Raw genomic sequence first — 15,097 nt, forward strand, 5'->3', positions numbered from 1 at the left:
TTAAAGTTGTCTACTTTGCGTTCCTATTTGGAGATTTGTTTTGTTTGCAAAAACGGTGTTTATCGACATTTTTGCCACCCTTGCCTATAAAATCAGAGGGTAACCCATGATCGCCAAAAACGGCGATGTCACATTTTATCGGCGACAGCAATTAAAACTAAAGTAGAAAGATAAAATGGTACTGAATAGCTACGTACACCGGAAACCAAAAACTAAAGATATATATTTTAAATACATGTTTCACCACTACCGCTGGATTGGTAGGTAGTGGTTGTTGTGGTATCATCAACTGTTGTGGGAACGGACTGTTGTTTAATTGGGAAATGTATCGAGGGGGGGTAAGACTCAGGAAGTGGTGGAGGAGTTAAATTTTGAAAATCACTCTTTACCAGAATTTGATAAGAAGGGTACGCAAGGTCCTCCTTTTTAAGAACTTTTCCTTTTTCCCCTTTGCAGCTTGCAGACATATTTCTCTCTTCTTGAATTTCAGGCAAAAAATGAATTGGTTTGTAAAATGGGTCTGTCGTTTGTTGTGGGAATGCATCTTGCTCTTGCTTTGGTATTGAATGATACTGTAAGTTGTTAAAGGAGGAACTCGATGTGTTTTGGTCTCTTTGTTTACTTAACGATACTCTCTTATATTGAGACAAATAACTTATTTGACTTTCCTGACTTGTACTCTCAAATATGTCTTTCTCCTTCATTTCTTGCAAACTACACATTAACGGTACTGGAGTTGACGTTGAATCTGGTGGTTGGTCGAATTCCTCAAATATCAGAGACTCTTCTTCGGAAATCCTAGTTAGGGGAACTAACGATGGAAGGTATTGAGTGCTTCCCATTGTGGAAGTATACTGTTTATTGGAGACGCCTTCCAAGTTTTGGTATCTATTCACTTCAGTCTTTGACTTCGACTTTAACTTCTGCTGTAAAAGTATATTTTCTCTATTTGGATTATTTGGAATGGAAATAATATTTCCGGTTCCTCTTGGAAGCTTTTTTGTTTTATTTTCATCAGGAGTATTCTTGTTCCAGGTTGAAATTCTCTTAATCGGTGAATTTATATCTTTATCGTTCAAAACGTGTGTTGTCTTCTTAGTTTTTAAAATCTTTTTTGGTGAGTTACATTCTCTTGTTTCGACTCTTGATCTTTTCTTATGCATCTTTACGAATTATGGTCTTTTCTCTATTGTACAATTCTAAGCAGTTATGTGTCTCATTTTTGTGTTGCCCAGTGAAATTTGGGCGGCAGAGAAAGTTAGCGACATTTTTATTTTTTTGTCTCCCTTATCAAACGGTCAGATATCTTTTAAACAATACCAAGAAAAAATAATATTGTACAGTTGATGGTTCTAACATTATTGTAGCTACTAAAGTGACATTCAAGGTTGCAGTGGCCTCCTTTATTCTTCGGACACCAGAGCATTACAATACTGCGAGATCGTTCAAAACACGGTTAACAACAAGGTAGTCATGTTGTTCATGAGTGAGTTTGATTTGGCAGCAATAGAATTCTTCAACTGGTTTCCATGGTGTTTATGAAAAGTAATTTATTGTGCTACACTAGTTGAGTTGGAAGTCGCGAAATAAATATTCAGATATGGTCGGGCAAAACGAGAGTTGAGATTTTGAAAAATTTCTTTCCTATGACAGTCAACATATAATAGTGAAAATACTACATTTTCAAAGTACTACGTGTTTGTATTGGCTACTACATCCTCATCTAAGAATTGAAGGTCTACCAGAAACCATCATAAAGACAATCACTTCAACAATGCCTATCAACATTAGGAGGGCAACCATCAACGATATAATCTGCATGCAAAATGCAAATCTACACAATCTACCTGAAAATTATATGATGAAATATTACATGTACCATATCTTATCATGGCCAGAGGCTTCATTCGTTGCCACTACAACAGACATTGGTGAGCCAATGGATCAATCTACAGAACAATTGACTCTTGAAGACAATAGAATCGGGAAAATAAAATTGGATCCAACATATGTAGCTCCAAATGAAAAATTGGTGGGTTACGTCCTTGTTAAGATGAATGATGATCCTGATCAAAGTAATGACGCTCCTAATGGTCATATAACTTCATTGAGTGTAATGAGAACATACAGAAGAATGGGTATTGCAGAAAAATTAATGAGACAGGCATTATTCGCGTTAAGAGAAGTCTACAAAGCAGAATATGTTTCATTACATGTAAGACAGTCTAATAGAGCTGCCTTGCACTTGTATAGAGATACATTGGAATTTGAAGTCTTGAGCATTGAAAGCAGTTATTACCAAGATGGTGAAGATGCATATGCTATGAAGAAAGTTTTGAAACTAGAAGAGCTTCAAATATGTAACTTTACACATCGTTCCTTCAACGATGAAAAGTTGGAAGATGACCTGGAGTGCGATCTATTGGAAGATATTATTAAGGAAGGTGTAGATCACATTGTTGTCTGAGATGAACTCCTGAGAATCATCGTGTAAATTTTCATATAATGGAATACATAGCATATTACCATTTTAATTAATCATTCATCACGTACTTTGTTATGCACTCAAAATTCAGTTTTAAAAGATATAATGTTAGTTATCTTTTTCCCTGTGGACGCACGTTGGGACAAAATATAGAATTTCGAAAAAACATTAGAGACGTCTGCTTCATTTAATATTCAGCACCTTTGACATACATTATGAGCGAATTCAATTTAAGGTATAGTTTAGCTACAATAAAATTTATTCAAGAGTAATTAGCAAGCTATATTTTAGGGGAAGTTTTTTCAATGTAATGAATCTTTTGTAAAATCAGATAAAAGTAAAAAAGGTAGCTTGAGTTTTTCCACATCGACAAAGATATTATCCCTGCCTAGAGCCAAATGCACTCATATTCATCATAAAAGAAAAAGGAAAAAACTTCCTTGGTCTTTTCCAAATAGAAAACATTAGCAATAAAGGAAGTGCTCGTCGTTCATATCTTTTAAGAATTATCGTCTTCCTTTTTATATGAAAAACTTCAAAATTTTTTTTTGAAAATCAAATCATCTGAAACGATATATTTATAAGTGGTTAAAAGTTAGGGCAACACCTAAAATTAATCAATGCACAACCCTCACCTGAAACTATTGTTTTATACGGATATAATCATGTTGATATATATACTTTATATCATTCACCTATTATTAAAAATATTCAAAGTCTTGGAGGTATTTTTTAATAAAAGTTGAAGATGTTTCTCAATCAAAATCAGACTTAGACATACCGAAAAGTACCAAAGGTAAACCTGATAAGTACCGTACTTGTCTAATAGAGTTTTTGTATCAAAGGATGGATAAATCATAGGCTAATTTTTCTCAAATACGACTTTATCTACTTTCACTTCGCCATCTACGTATATGTAGATATAGAGGGTACAAGTAGGACCCTGCACATCGAGAAGGCAAAAACTAGGAACATTTGATCCATTCAGTTCGGCATCTGATATATCTATATCTTCCTCTTTTAATTCAGCCACTTCTTTTTTGGCGGTTGCTGGTTCTGTATTGACATCTTCCTCTTTCGGACTCTCCTCGTTTGACTTTTCTTTGCTTTCATCCTTAACGGAATCATTATCGGAAGTTGAGTTCTTCTCCTCATTTGAGGCAGATGTATCTTGTTTCATCTCAGTTTGTTCGTTATTATTTTCTTCAACATCAGCAGTTTCGTCATTAATTGATTGCTTATTGTTCGGTTCAACTTCTTGATCATTAGCAACACTCACTAGATCCTTTTCAATTGGCCAATCTACATTAAAAGCCCCAGTACAGCTACCAGGATTTACAAAGAACTTTCCTTCTAGCGTATAAGCTTCGACATTGTGGGTTCCGCTCCATAGTAATATATCTACATCTAATTGCCTTGCTAAAGCCAATAGAGATAAAGGATCGTTCTTAGGAACCACCGCATACCCACTGCAGCAACCTATCTTAAAGTCACCTTGCCTAATAATTGTATTCATAGGAATTTCTTCCCTGATTGATTTCTTTTCATGATTTGAGGGGAGTGTAGGGAAATGGCTGCTATCAAATTCTCCTCGAACAACTGTAATATTTGATGATATTTGTTGAACAAATTCTAGAAATTCTAAAGATCTCGTACAGTTTCCTAGTAATATAACCTGTGATATCTTATCAGGAACCTTTAACAGTTTTTTGAATTTTATTGGCAAGTCCTTAATAATATGAATTGTTAGTACCACGATAAAGTTCAGCTCGAGAATATAATAGACAACATACGATTGCGCGATCTGGAATATGTGCGTCACCTAGAGCTAGAAGGAGCATTTGGTGTTTGATAATGTTTTTAATATGATCTCTCTTTATTCCCTGTCCTGTCGGATTGATATTTGAAGTGTCAATTTTTGAAGTTAACTCAAAAATCTCGGCGCCTCATATTCATGGCTTCAATAGATTTTGCTTAAAGATTCAATTTCAAATTGATGTATATACAAGATCGATTACTATAATTATAAAAGTTTAATCTTAAATATGTTTCTTGCCCCCCATATATGACCATAATGCTTGTGGTAGATGTATTTGATGAGTTGTTTTGTCATAGAAGTTTTCCACTAGCGCCAAAATAATTCTGGGAACCGCCATGGCAGTACCATTTAAAGTATGTACAAATTCTAGCTTTCCGTCTGTATTCCTATACCTTGTGTTTAATCTTCTACTTTGAAAGTCAGTACAATTGGATGTACTGCTAATCTCACCAAATGAGCCCCTCCCAGGCATCCAAGCCTCAATATCATACTTCTTTAAAGCAGGGTTCCCTAGATCATTGGCAGGCATGTTCATGACTTTGGCAGAAAGTCCTAACGACGACACGATATCTATTTGCAAGTCTCTTAATTCTTCCAATACAGCGGCACTGTCTGCAGGTTTGCACCAACAAAACATCTCCACTTTTGTGAATTCATGGACACGATATAGACCCTTTGTATCCTTTCCTCTTGCTCCTGCTTCTGCCCTATAACTTCTATTACAGCCGACCATTTTTTTAATTCCTCCCTCATACTCATTTAAATTTAACTCTTCATCATAGCCTAGTCCAGCCAGTGAAATTTCTGCGGTTGCTACCAATCCTCTTTCTTCACCATCCAACTTATAAATTTGCCTCTCGTCATTCATATCTCTGGGTCTAAATCCACAAGAATCAATTATATCCAATCTAGTTATACTGGGAGGGATTGCCACTTGAAACCCGGATCCCTTAACTTTATCAATAGCGTATCTAACCAAGGCCATTTCTAACTCCGCACCTTCATTTAAAAGATAGTACCATGATGTTCCTGACACCGTTGCTGCTCTTCTTAAATCAAGCATATTTTTTTTAGTCATGATTTCAACGTGTGATAATGTTGGGTCTGCATCATAACTAGTCCGAGGGTTTATCCAATGAACTATTTCAGGTTCTGTTAACGGAACGTCATTTGCAGTGAGGTTAGGTAACAGGGAGCATGTTTCTGTTATGGATGATTTGAGAAGTGTTAAAGAGTTTGTTAACTTTTGAGACTGTTCTTTCAATTGTTTCAAATCTGCTTTCTTACTAACCATTTGTGATCTATCCTGTTTGATTAATGATTCAATCTTTTTCCTTTCAATTTGAACCTTTGCTATTTCATCATTTAAATGTCTCATTTCATCATATTTTCCTGGTAGAATTGATAGTTGACTGAGTAAAGTATCGGTCGAGTGGAGTTGTCTTGCCCTGATGGATCTTTCATAACCTTCAATGTTAGCTAAGATTGATTTAACATCGAACTGTGGTTTCTTGAGAACACTTCGACTTAAAGAAGTAGAGAAGGCTCGATGCCACATTTCGTTTATATATTTTCTGATGATGTTAAATTTATTGATGGTCCTCTTCCCTAATTCTTTAATTTCTTAAAATGGGAAAACCGTTAGCGATTTTCAATAAATTACTTGGATTAATAAAAATTGTGTGTATTAATTATATTATATTATAATAGAGATAATTTATAGATACACATATATATATTCACATATTCATATATTCATAAATATATATACGTATTAAAGAAAGATATATTTTGAAAATTTAGAATGCAGTCTTTTAGCTTAGAATCTCAACTTAGAGAAGAACCATTGGTTCTTACCAGCTTGATGTCTTTCTTCGAAAGCCTTCTTGATAACCTTCTTAGCTTCTTCACGTTGAGATGGTTGTTCGAAAGTTTCAGTAGAAACGACGGACTTGAAAGATTCAACATCCAAAGTATATCTGGTTGGCAACAAATGGTTGTAGTTGACGACCTTGATGAATGGCTTGATCTTAGTTCTCTTAGCGACCTTCTTGGCACCGTGCTTCTTGGTAACCTTTAATGGGTATCTTTCAACACCGGCGACTAAAGCGTGACCGAATGGGTGAGATTTAGAACCTTCATCATGTGGCTTGACGATAACAACCTTCTTACCAGCGTAACGACCACGGACAACGACAGCTGTTTTAAAAAGAATTAAAATAATAATTGTTAGTAAAAAAATTCTTGTTTTTTTGAGTAATATGGATTTTCAGAAGATTAATCTGTTGGAAAACTTTTTCATTGAACATGACTGTTAATAACTCGATAATCACGAATCTATCTGTGTATTCTGAGGTCTTCACTTCTCCTCTCGTATTTCCTCCCGTATGGATCCAATCTCATTGGGGTCATTATAAGATAGAAGGTCTACCTCGCTAATCATTTAGTTGCATTGTTTTCTTAAATCATGTCACATTATGCACTGTTGCAAAGAATTTTCTGTTCGCATTGCTTGTAATTTCCATTTGTCATTCCTCATTAATCTTCCATTCATCTCAAACAATAATAGTAATAAGTGGATACGTACCAACTTTACCAGCTTTCAAGAACTTAGCCATTTTTTCTTGGTGATGTTTCTGTTATATGGAACTCGTTATCTTTTAAGAATGACAAATAATATGAATATTTGTTAATACGTGATAAATGTAAAATCTATGAAAAATCCACTGGCATAGCAATTCGATATATTGAATGGACTGTCAGCCCGACAGAAGCTTGCTTTCCTCTCTGGACAGGAAAGTTAGACAGGACAGGGAGAGGGCGTTCCCTTCCTGAGCCTAGGAGTGTTACCTGAGCCCCCTGAGTACAGAAGGGGAAAGACACCGAGTCTTTCGCCTAACGGAACGAGGACAAAAGAGACGCGCAAAAACTGGAAAATACAAACTTTTGAATATAAAATATACGATGTTTGGGTGTACACATAAAGTACGGGTGGAGCAGTCAAACATTTTCAAAACATAATAATGCTTCCTTCTATGTGATACATACAGAATAATGATGGAAATAAAGAGTGTGAAGCGACAAGAGTAGCAGATACCAATCCATACACACATCCTTCTCTTTCTCATGAAATGCCTGCCTTATGTACTGAATGTAAGGAATGAAAACTCCCCTTTGAGCTGATCCATTCTTCATCGTGATCATTCAACGCTGATTTGATCTCGGTAGAAATTTCCAAAGCGCCGATCTTACTTCACCCCTTAATGGTAAAATAGGTATAATGGGCCAATAAGTATCATGGTCAACAACATTCGCAGAAGCACTATAAAGCAGTATTAGAACGTCAAACAACAACAAATAAATAAAGAACGTTCTCACAATACACTAATACACAAATAATACGCAAACATAAATGGACGACACAGATATCGCATATTTGTCACATCCCTCCAAGAGGGCGGAGGATAAGCATCATATAGTCATCATAGGGGCAGGTATAATAGGGGTTTGTACTGCTTATTATCTTACACAGCACCCCGATTTTAATCCAGAGACTCATCATATCACCATTATTGAAGCTAGGAAAGTTGCATGTGGTGCGTCAGGTAAGGCTGGTGGGTTGCTTGCATCTTGGGCATTTCCTAGTTTAATCGTACCGTTAAGTTTCCAACTTCATCAGGATTTGAGTGATATTTATCAAGGAGAACAGAATTGGGATTATAGACGGCTAAGTACTATTTCTTTGGAAGCTGATGTGAGAGATGAAAATATAAAATTACAAAAGGATAAAGCTGATCTGGTTCGTAAGGAAAAGGAAATGCAAAAGGCATTTAGTAAAACAAAATTGAGTAATAAAAGCAAAGATTTATCTAGTTCAAGCTCAAGTTCAGGTTCAAATTCGAATTCAGAGGAAGGATCAGGTGTAGATTCTAATGAGGAGGGAGAAAGCAATGAGGATGAAGAGTCGTCATTGGATAGATACTATACGGACGATGAATTATATTTTAGTGTTACCAACTCGATGTCTGATGTGTTTTCCAAGAATGGGAGTAGGGGAAAACTTGATAGTTCACCCAATGCAACACCTTCAACAAATATGGAATCAACTAGTAATTATCAGGATCCATTACCAAGAGATTTAGATTGGATTAAGAAGGAATTTGTGGAAACTTGGTCATCCTTAGGTGGCAGGGAATCCACTGCCCAAGTACATCCTTATAAATTTACCAAATTTCTTCTTAAAAAGGCAATGGAGTCAGGAGCCATTGATGTAGTATTGGGGAAAGTAACTGGTATGGATATTGATGATTCTGATGATCAAAATAAATTTGCACATGGTGTTACCTATACTCCAATATTGAACCCGACCAAACAGCATGTCGAGGATGACAATGAACTCTTGGAACCTCCAGAACCAGAAAATATTCATATTCAAGATGTTCAACAAGTTATAGTCACAACAGGTCCCTGGACGGCACAATTACTAAAGAACTGTCCAATTTCAGGACTAAGGGCACATTCAATTACTATAAAACCAGTTACGACACATTCCTCAGTGGCACCATATGCAATCTTTACGGAATTGAAAGTGAATGATACACAATATTTTTCACCTGAATTATATGCAAGACGTGATGAGGTATACGTCTGTGGAGAAGGTGATACTTTAACAGAAGTTCCTGATCCAATAAGGTCTGTTGAATATATTAAAGAGAAATGTGATGAATTATATAGTTATGTTAGTAAGATTTCAGGACCATTAGCTGAAGGACATGTATTGAAAAGACAGGCCTGTTACTTACCTGTGTTAAATGTGGCTACTAGCTCAGGCCCTCTACTTGGAGAGACTAATGTTTCTAATCTATTTATTGCAAGTGGTCACTCATGTTGGGGTATCAATAATGGTCCCGCTACGGGGAAGATAATGGCAGAACTGTTATTGGAGGGGGAATCCAAGTCTGCAGACATTTCCTCTTTGAGTCCGAAGTTATATTTCGATGCAAGCATTATATAAGAAGCATGAGATGGGGGAGGGTTTTACTAATTGAATAAAGACTATTTATTTAGAAATAAGAACTTTTTAGGAAACTTTTATGTTCACATGTATAAAGAAAGAGTTACTCATTTAAGTCAGATGCTATTCGCTGAGCGCGCCGTTTGGAAATAATTTGTCAGACGGGAAGAAAGGGAGTCGATCTATATAAAGGGCCCAATTATTGTAGTTTCCCAGACACAAATAATTCAGACACAGAGCAACCAAACAAGAAGAAATAATCATGTTATTAAGATCTGGAACTGCCACTTTACGTCAACCAACCACTTTAGGTAAACTATTATCTACTTCTGCTAGGAGAACCAAGGTGACTCTCCCAGACTTGGATTGGGATTTCGGTGACTTGGAACCCCACATCTCTGGTCAAATTAACGAATTGCATTACACTAAGCATCATCAAACGTATGTTAATGGATACAATGCGGCAGTGGAACAATTTGAAGACTTGAAACCCAGATTGGACACGAATCCTGTGGAGATCAGTCAGAAGTTAATTGCGTTACAACAAAACATCAAGTTCCATGGTGGTGGGTTCACTAACCATTGTCTATTCTGGAAGAACTTGGCACCTGAGAAGCAAGGAGGTGGTGAACCTCCATCTGGATCGAGTGCCCTGGGGAAGCAGATCCAGGAACAATACGGTTCTTTGGATAATTTGATTAAATTGACAAATGAGAAGCTGGCTGGTGTGCAAGGTTCAGGATGGGCCTTTATTGTCAAGAATGTTAGTAACGGTGGTAAACTGGATGTGGTGCAGACTTACAATCAAGATACCGTCACGGGTGCATTGAAGCCCATTGTGGCCATTGATGCCTGGGAGCACGCTTACTACTTGCAATACCAGAACCAGAGGGCCGACTACTTCAAGGCTATCTGGAACGTGGTCAACTGGAAGGAGGCCTCCAGGAGATTCGACAAGGCCTAGTGGTCTATTCCCACATACATAATCTATTCTATAGTATATATAAAACCTATTGTTATTACCCGCCTTCTCCAAATCTAAAAGTCCGTTAGTGCCGCTAAAGCCCTCGTTTAGGGTCAGGGCTTATACGAGAAATCGAAAAAAGGTCTCGGCGGCAAATTAACGGAGAGGCAATATCGGATACTCAAACGTCAAAATCGCATTGCTCAACGTCAAAAAGCTTTAAACGGGTCTTCGTTCATCGCATCGCATAGCACAAAGCCTCCACGATGGGCAGCTGTCTATTGTCATGGCACACTCGCTTATATCAGCGATCCTGTCCTCGTTTCTGGTCCCTCTCGTAACAATACTTTCTTCTTGTGTGTGTCCTGCAAACGTAGCAAGTCATCAGTCTGTTTGTCTGTATATAAGTGAATAGCTTATTCTCCGTTTTGCACTGATTTCTCGAACATTTTTCCTGTCTTTAATATCCATTAATAGAGACAAAAACAAAAACAACAATTATAACATGTCGGATAGTATAACAGAGGCTGGAAATTCCTCTCTAATTGGACAAGTGTTCCAATACTTACAACTAGCCTTCCAAATTTTCCAATCTTTGCCTCTTGCTCAAAGAATTTCACTCATCGTCCTAGCACCATTTCTTTATTCCATAACATGGCAATTCATCTACTCTTTCAGAAAGGATCGTCCACCTCTAGTGTTCTACTGGATTCCATGGGTCGGATCTGCTGTTCCTTATGGTCACAAACCATATGTATTTTTCGAAAACTGTCAAAAGAAATATGGTAACATCTTTTCATTCATGCTATTAGGTAGAATAATGACCGTCTATTTGGGTCCAAAGGGTCACGAATTCATCTTTAATGCTAAATTGGCTGATGTTTCTGCTGAAGACGCATACTCTCATTTGACGACCCCCGTCTTCGGTAAGGGTGTCATTTATGATTGTTCTAACAGTAGATTGATGGATCAAAAGAAATTCGTCAAGGGTGCTTTATCTAAGGAAGCTTTTAAAAGATATGTCCCATTGTTTAAAGAGGAAATCTTGAAATATTTCAAGGATTCTAATAATTTCAAGTTCAATCAAAGAGAAAAGGGTGAAATTGACGTTATGGTTACTCAACCTGAAATGACTATCTTTACTGCATCAAGAACTTTGTTGGGTAAGGAAATGAGAGATAAATTAGATACTGATTTTGCTTATTTATACAGTGATTTGGATAAAGGTTTCACCCCAATTAATTTCGTTTTCCCCAATTTACCATTTTTGGAACACTACAAGAAGAGAGATAATGCTCAAAGAACCATTGCTTCCACCTATTTGTCATTGATTAAGAAGAGACGTGCCAATAATGATATTCAAGATAGAGATTTGATTGATACTTTAATGAAGAATTCTACTTATAAGGATGGTGTCAAGATGACTGATCCAGAAATTGCTAACTTATTAATTGGTGTTCTAATGGGTGGTCAACACACTTCTGCTGCCACATCTGCTTGGTGTTTATTACATTTGGCTGAAAGACCTGACGTTCAAGAAGAGTTATATCAAGAACAAATGCGTGTATTGGATAATGGTAAGAAGGAAATAACGTATGATCTTTTGGAACAAATGCCATTGTTAAACCAAATGATTAAAGAAACTTTAAGATTGCATCATCCATTACATTCTCTTTTCCGTAAAGTTATTAGAGACATGCAAGTACCTAACACTTCCTACGTCATTCCAAAGGATTATTTCGTCCTAGTATCACCTGGTTACACCCATTTACAAGAACATTACTTTCCACAGGCACATTCATTCAACATTCATCGTTGGGATAATGATGCAGAATCTTCTTATGTTGTAGGTGAAGAAGTCGATTACGGGTTCGGTGCTATTACAAAGGGTGTCACATCTCCATATTTACCATTCGGTGGTGGGAGACACAGATGCATTGGTGAACATTATGCTTATTGTCAATTAGGTGTTATCATGGCTGAATTCATAAGAGAAATGAAATGGCACTTTCCATCCAAAGATCAAACTGTTCCTGTGTCTGATTTCACCAGTATGGTTACTTTACCAACTGGACCAGCAAAGATTGTTTGGGAAAAGAGAGTCCCACATGAAACTGTGTGATGTGTTTAGGAGTCTTAATACTGTTTATATTTATATGCTAACATAACTACTACTATTACTAGTTTAAGTCTATTCTATTTATTCAAAGAAAAAAAACGTGATAAACAACAGATATTTATAATGCTTATAAAGTTTTTTTAAATTAGAAAATTCGTCGTGCTTCATAAATAAGTAGCAATACATACATAGTAAAGAAGTAGCAAGTGTTGGGTGCCTCCATTAAACATATACAGTGAGTACAGAGGAAGAGGGATGTTGTATAACAAAAATAAAACACTTTTTCTTTCATGGTAGTAACAGCTAAAATTATTTTTTTTCACAAATGGTTTCGTGGTCTAGTCGGTTATGGCATCTGCTTAACACGCAGAACGTCCCCAGTTCGATCCTGGGCGAAATCATTTTTTTTATATTCTGTAGATGATGTTGAATAGATAGGCTAGGTCATTAAATTTCATTAAAAGCTATAGAGGCAATTTAAAAATATACTATAACAAATGTAGTAAATGATATTACTCAATAAAATAAAGAGAACGAACAAAATGGGTCATCAATCCTATAATAATGAGGACGAGAAATATGATAAAATTCATAATTTGGTTTCATAGGAATAATACAATGACACCTAAGATGAACCATGGGCTAATAATATCCAACATAGTAGCTGCACCTTCAAAGGGTTGCAATTCATGATCATCTTCTTCTGCTGGTACAGTTGGCGATGGTTGTAACGTTGTGGCAGAAATAGTAGATGCTGGAACAGTCGTGGTTTCCTCTGGAGGTGGTGGTACTAGAGTAGTTGTAGTTTCTTCTGGAGGTGGTGGTACTGGAGCAGTAGTGGTACCTGGTGGTGGTGGTAAAACAGTAGTGCTCTCTGGAGGTGGAGGTGGAACGGCAGTGCTCTCAGAAGGAGGAGGTGGTGGTGGAACAGTACTTGTAGTTTCTGGAGGTGGTGGTGGAGCAGTACTTGTAGTTTCTGGAGGTGGTGGAGGAGCAGTACTTGTGGTTTCTGGTGGTGGTGGTGGAACGGTACTTGTAGTTTCTGGAGGTGGTGGAGGAGCAGTACTTGTGGTTTCTGGTGGTGGTGGTGGAACGGTACTTGTAGTTTCTGGAGGTGGTGGTGGTGGTTTACAATCATCATCACACCTAATTGGCCAGTAGAAACCTGGGAAAGATGTCTGTGCTCTACCCTGATTATCGCTTGAACAGCCAGTGCTTAGATCAAAAGCTGTTGTACCCCATACCCAAGTATCTTCGTACTTGCTTGCATCACCTTGTAGATACTCATATTGGATCTCAAAATTGGGTAACCAAACATAACAATCATCCGTTTGATCGGAATTACGAACGTCAACCTTGAAGGTAGCAGTGTAATCAGTTGGATTATCGATAAGGTAAGTATTTTCGTTTTTACCATATAATTGGATAGTACCTTGTGGACCTTGGACGCCAATGATCTTTAACGAGTACAAGTACTTCAAATCAATTTGCTCTTCCCCAGTAACACGAATCTTAATCTCATAACGGTTACCACTAATCCATTTAACATTTAACAAATCTATGTAGTATCTCATGACATTCTCGTTCATAAACTTGAAACTAAAATCCAGATCCGGACAACCATTTGTGACAGTTTTACAGACTTCATAGTCAGTTCTCTTTGATAGTTCATGTGATGTATCATGATTAATTATGGATGCTTCTAGTTGTGAAGCGAGCAGCAGTGTAGTAATAAAGCGGGGCAACATATTTTTTCTTGGTTATTCTAATATATCGCTTTGGTTTATTATAAACATGTGATATAAATAGAAGACCATGAATTTAATGATATAATTAACATAGAATATTGAACCTGATTTATAGTTTTTCAAAACTCACCTGAAACTATTCCAAGTTAGCAATTTTCCTCTCTCGATAAGAAAGAGGGGGGTTGCAATTGGTTATAAGAGGTAACCATACCCTCTTATTCTTTAAACCGGAGGACGAATGAAACGTCATTTTGCTAATGGCAAAGATGAAAGGAGTAGGTTAGAAGATATCGATCCTCTGATTTCTTTACTCTATCATTGATGGTTCACTAGTAAAACACTTCCTACATAAGCAGATTCTAAGAATAGACCCTCAGAGATGAGGAGCAACCACCAATAATGTATATAGTCTTTAAGGTAGAAGTGTCCAATCTTATGCGGAGTTGCACTATTGTCTTTTGAAGCGGCGCAAGCAAACGCGGAGAAAATGCAGTCATAGCAAAATAAAACAATAGTTTCTCCTCTCCGAAAAAAAAGGGTCCTACTAACATTTGCTGTAGCTGTTCCCAACAATCAACCTCGATATCGGAGATCCGTCTGGGGTTTCCTCCCTCTTGGCACAAACCCTGGGTGGTAGCTCTGACAGAACAATGGCAGTGTTATTGGAGATACTCGGGAGAGAAGCTGGGTGAAGAAACAAACAACTGGAGTACGATCATATGCGTATAGTATTTATTTGAATCATGGTGATCTATGTTCTTTTTTTGGATGAGTTCGTATATTTTAAGAAATACGTAATGATTGTTGTTCGTGGGGTATAGAAATCATGGCTGAAAAGGGGGGGAAGAAAAGCAAGGGTGATTTATTCATCAACTTTCAGTATGAATGTGTATATTTCCAACGTAATAACTTGGTAATGATACATTCCTTTCTCTATATCCATAATTC

General features: G+C 36.9%; 9 protein-coding genes and 1 non-coding gene across 10 annotated transcripts; 5 read left to right on the top strand and 5 right to left on the bottom strand.

Moving 5' to 3' along the window:
• Positions 1–227: 227 nt before the first annotated feature.
• NCAS0G00890 (uncharacterized protein) lies at positions 228–1,163 on the bottom strand (the record flags this gene model as incomplete). Its single annotated transcript, XM_003677281.1, has 1 exon — positions 228–1,163. The coding sequence occupies one exon, from the start codon at positions 1,161–1,163 to the stop codon at positions 228–230; it is 936 nt and encodes a 311-aa protein (XP_003677329.1).
• A 611-nt stretch (positions 1,164–1,774) lies between these two features.
• On the top strand, positions 1,775–2,467 carry ARD1 (peptide alpha-N-acetyltransferase complex A subunit ARD1; the record flags this gene model as incomplete). Its single annotated transcript, XM_003677282.1, has 1 exon — positions 1,775–2,467. One exon carries the CDS (start codon positions 1,775–1,777, stop codon positions 2,465–2,467), a length of 693 nt encoding a protein of 230 aa, XP_003677330.1.
• Positions 2,468–3,347: 880 nt separating this feature from the next.
• Positions 3,348–4,326, bottom strand: VPS29 (retromer subunit VPS29; the record flags this gene model as incomplete). The annotated part of the gene is made up of 2 exons (XM_003677283.1): positions 3,348–4,160; positions 4,279–4,326. 2 exons carry the CDS (start codon positions 4,324–4,326, stop codon positions 3,348–3,350), a joined length of 861 nt encoding a protein of 286 aa, XP_003677331.1.
• A 198-nt stretch (positions 4,327–4,524) lies between these two features.
• DIA4 (putative serine--tRNA ligase DIA4) lies at positions 4,525–5,862 on the bottom strand (the record flags this gene model as incomplete). Its single annotated transcript, XM_003677284.1, has 1 exon — positions 4,525–5,862. One exon carries the CDS (start codon positions 5,860–5,862, stop codon positions 4,525–4,527), a length of 1,338 nt encoding a protein of 445 aa, XP_003677332.1.
• A 261-nt stretch (positions 5,863–6,123) lies between these two features.
• RPL27A (60S ribosomal protein eL27) lies at positions 6,124–6,922 on the bottom strand (the record flags this gene model as incomplete). Its single annotated transcript, XM_003677285.1, has 2 exons — positions 6,124–6,503; positions 6,892–6,922. The coding sequence occupies 2 exons, from the start codon at positions 6,920–6,922 to the stop codon at positions 6,124–6,126; spliced, it is 411 nt and encodes a 136-aa protein (XP_003677333.1).
• A 794-nt stretch (positions 6,923–7,716) lies between these two features.
• On the top strand, positions 7,717–9,318 carry TDA3 (Tda3p; the record flags this gene model as incomplete). The annotated part of the gene is made up of 1 exon (XM_003677286.1): positions 7,717–9,318. One exon carries the CDS (start codon positions 7,717–7,719, stop codon positions 9,316–9,318), a length of 1,602 nt encoding a protein of 533 aa, XP_003677334.1.
• A 262-nt stretch (positions 9,319–9,580) lies between these two features.
• On the top strand, positions 9,581–10,282 carry SOD2 (superoxide dismutase SOD2; the record flags this gene model as incomplete). Its single annotated transcript, XM_003677287.1, has 1 exon — positions 9,581–10,282. The coding sequence occupies one exon, from the start codon at positions 9,581–9,583 to the stop codon at positions 10,280–10,282; it is 702 nt and encodes a 233-aa protein (XP_003677335.1).
• A 505-nt stretch (positions 10,283–10,787) lies between these two features.
• ERG11 (sterol 14-demethylase) lies at positions 10,788–12,404 on the top strand (the record flags this gene model as incomplete). The annotated part of the gene is made up of 1 exon (XM_003677288.1): positions 10,788–12,404. The coding sequence occupies one exon, from the start codon at positions 10,788–10,790 to the stop codon at positions 12,402–12,404; it is 1,617 nt and encodes a 538-aa protein (XP_003677336.1).
• Positions 12,405–12,728: 324 nt separating this feature from the next.
• Positions 12,729–12,802, top strand: NCAS0Gtrna11V. Its single transcript has one exon. It is a non-coding gene; the product is annotated as a tRNA-Val (tRNA).
• A 201-nt stretch (positions 12,803–13,003) lies between these two features.
• On the bottom strand, positions 13,004–14,149 carry NCAS0G00970 (uncharacterized protein; the record flags this gene model as incomplete). Its single annotated transcript, XM_003677289.1, has 1 exon — positions 13,004–14,149. One exon carries the CDS (start codon positions 14,147–14,149, stop codon positions 13,004–13,006), a length of 1,146 nt encoding a protein of 381 aa, XP_003677337.1.
• Between the last annotated feature and the right edge of the window lie 948 nt (positions 14,150–15,097).

The sequence above is a fragment of the Naumovozyma castellii genome, chromosome 7 (assembly GCF_000237345.1).
Source record: "Naumovozyma castellii chromosome 7, complete genome".
In the NCBI taxonomy this organism is placed as follows: domain Eukaryota; kingdom Fungi; phylum Ascomycota; class Saccharomycetes; order Saccharomycetales; family Saccharomycetaceae; genus Naumovozyma; species Naumovozyma castellii.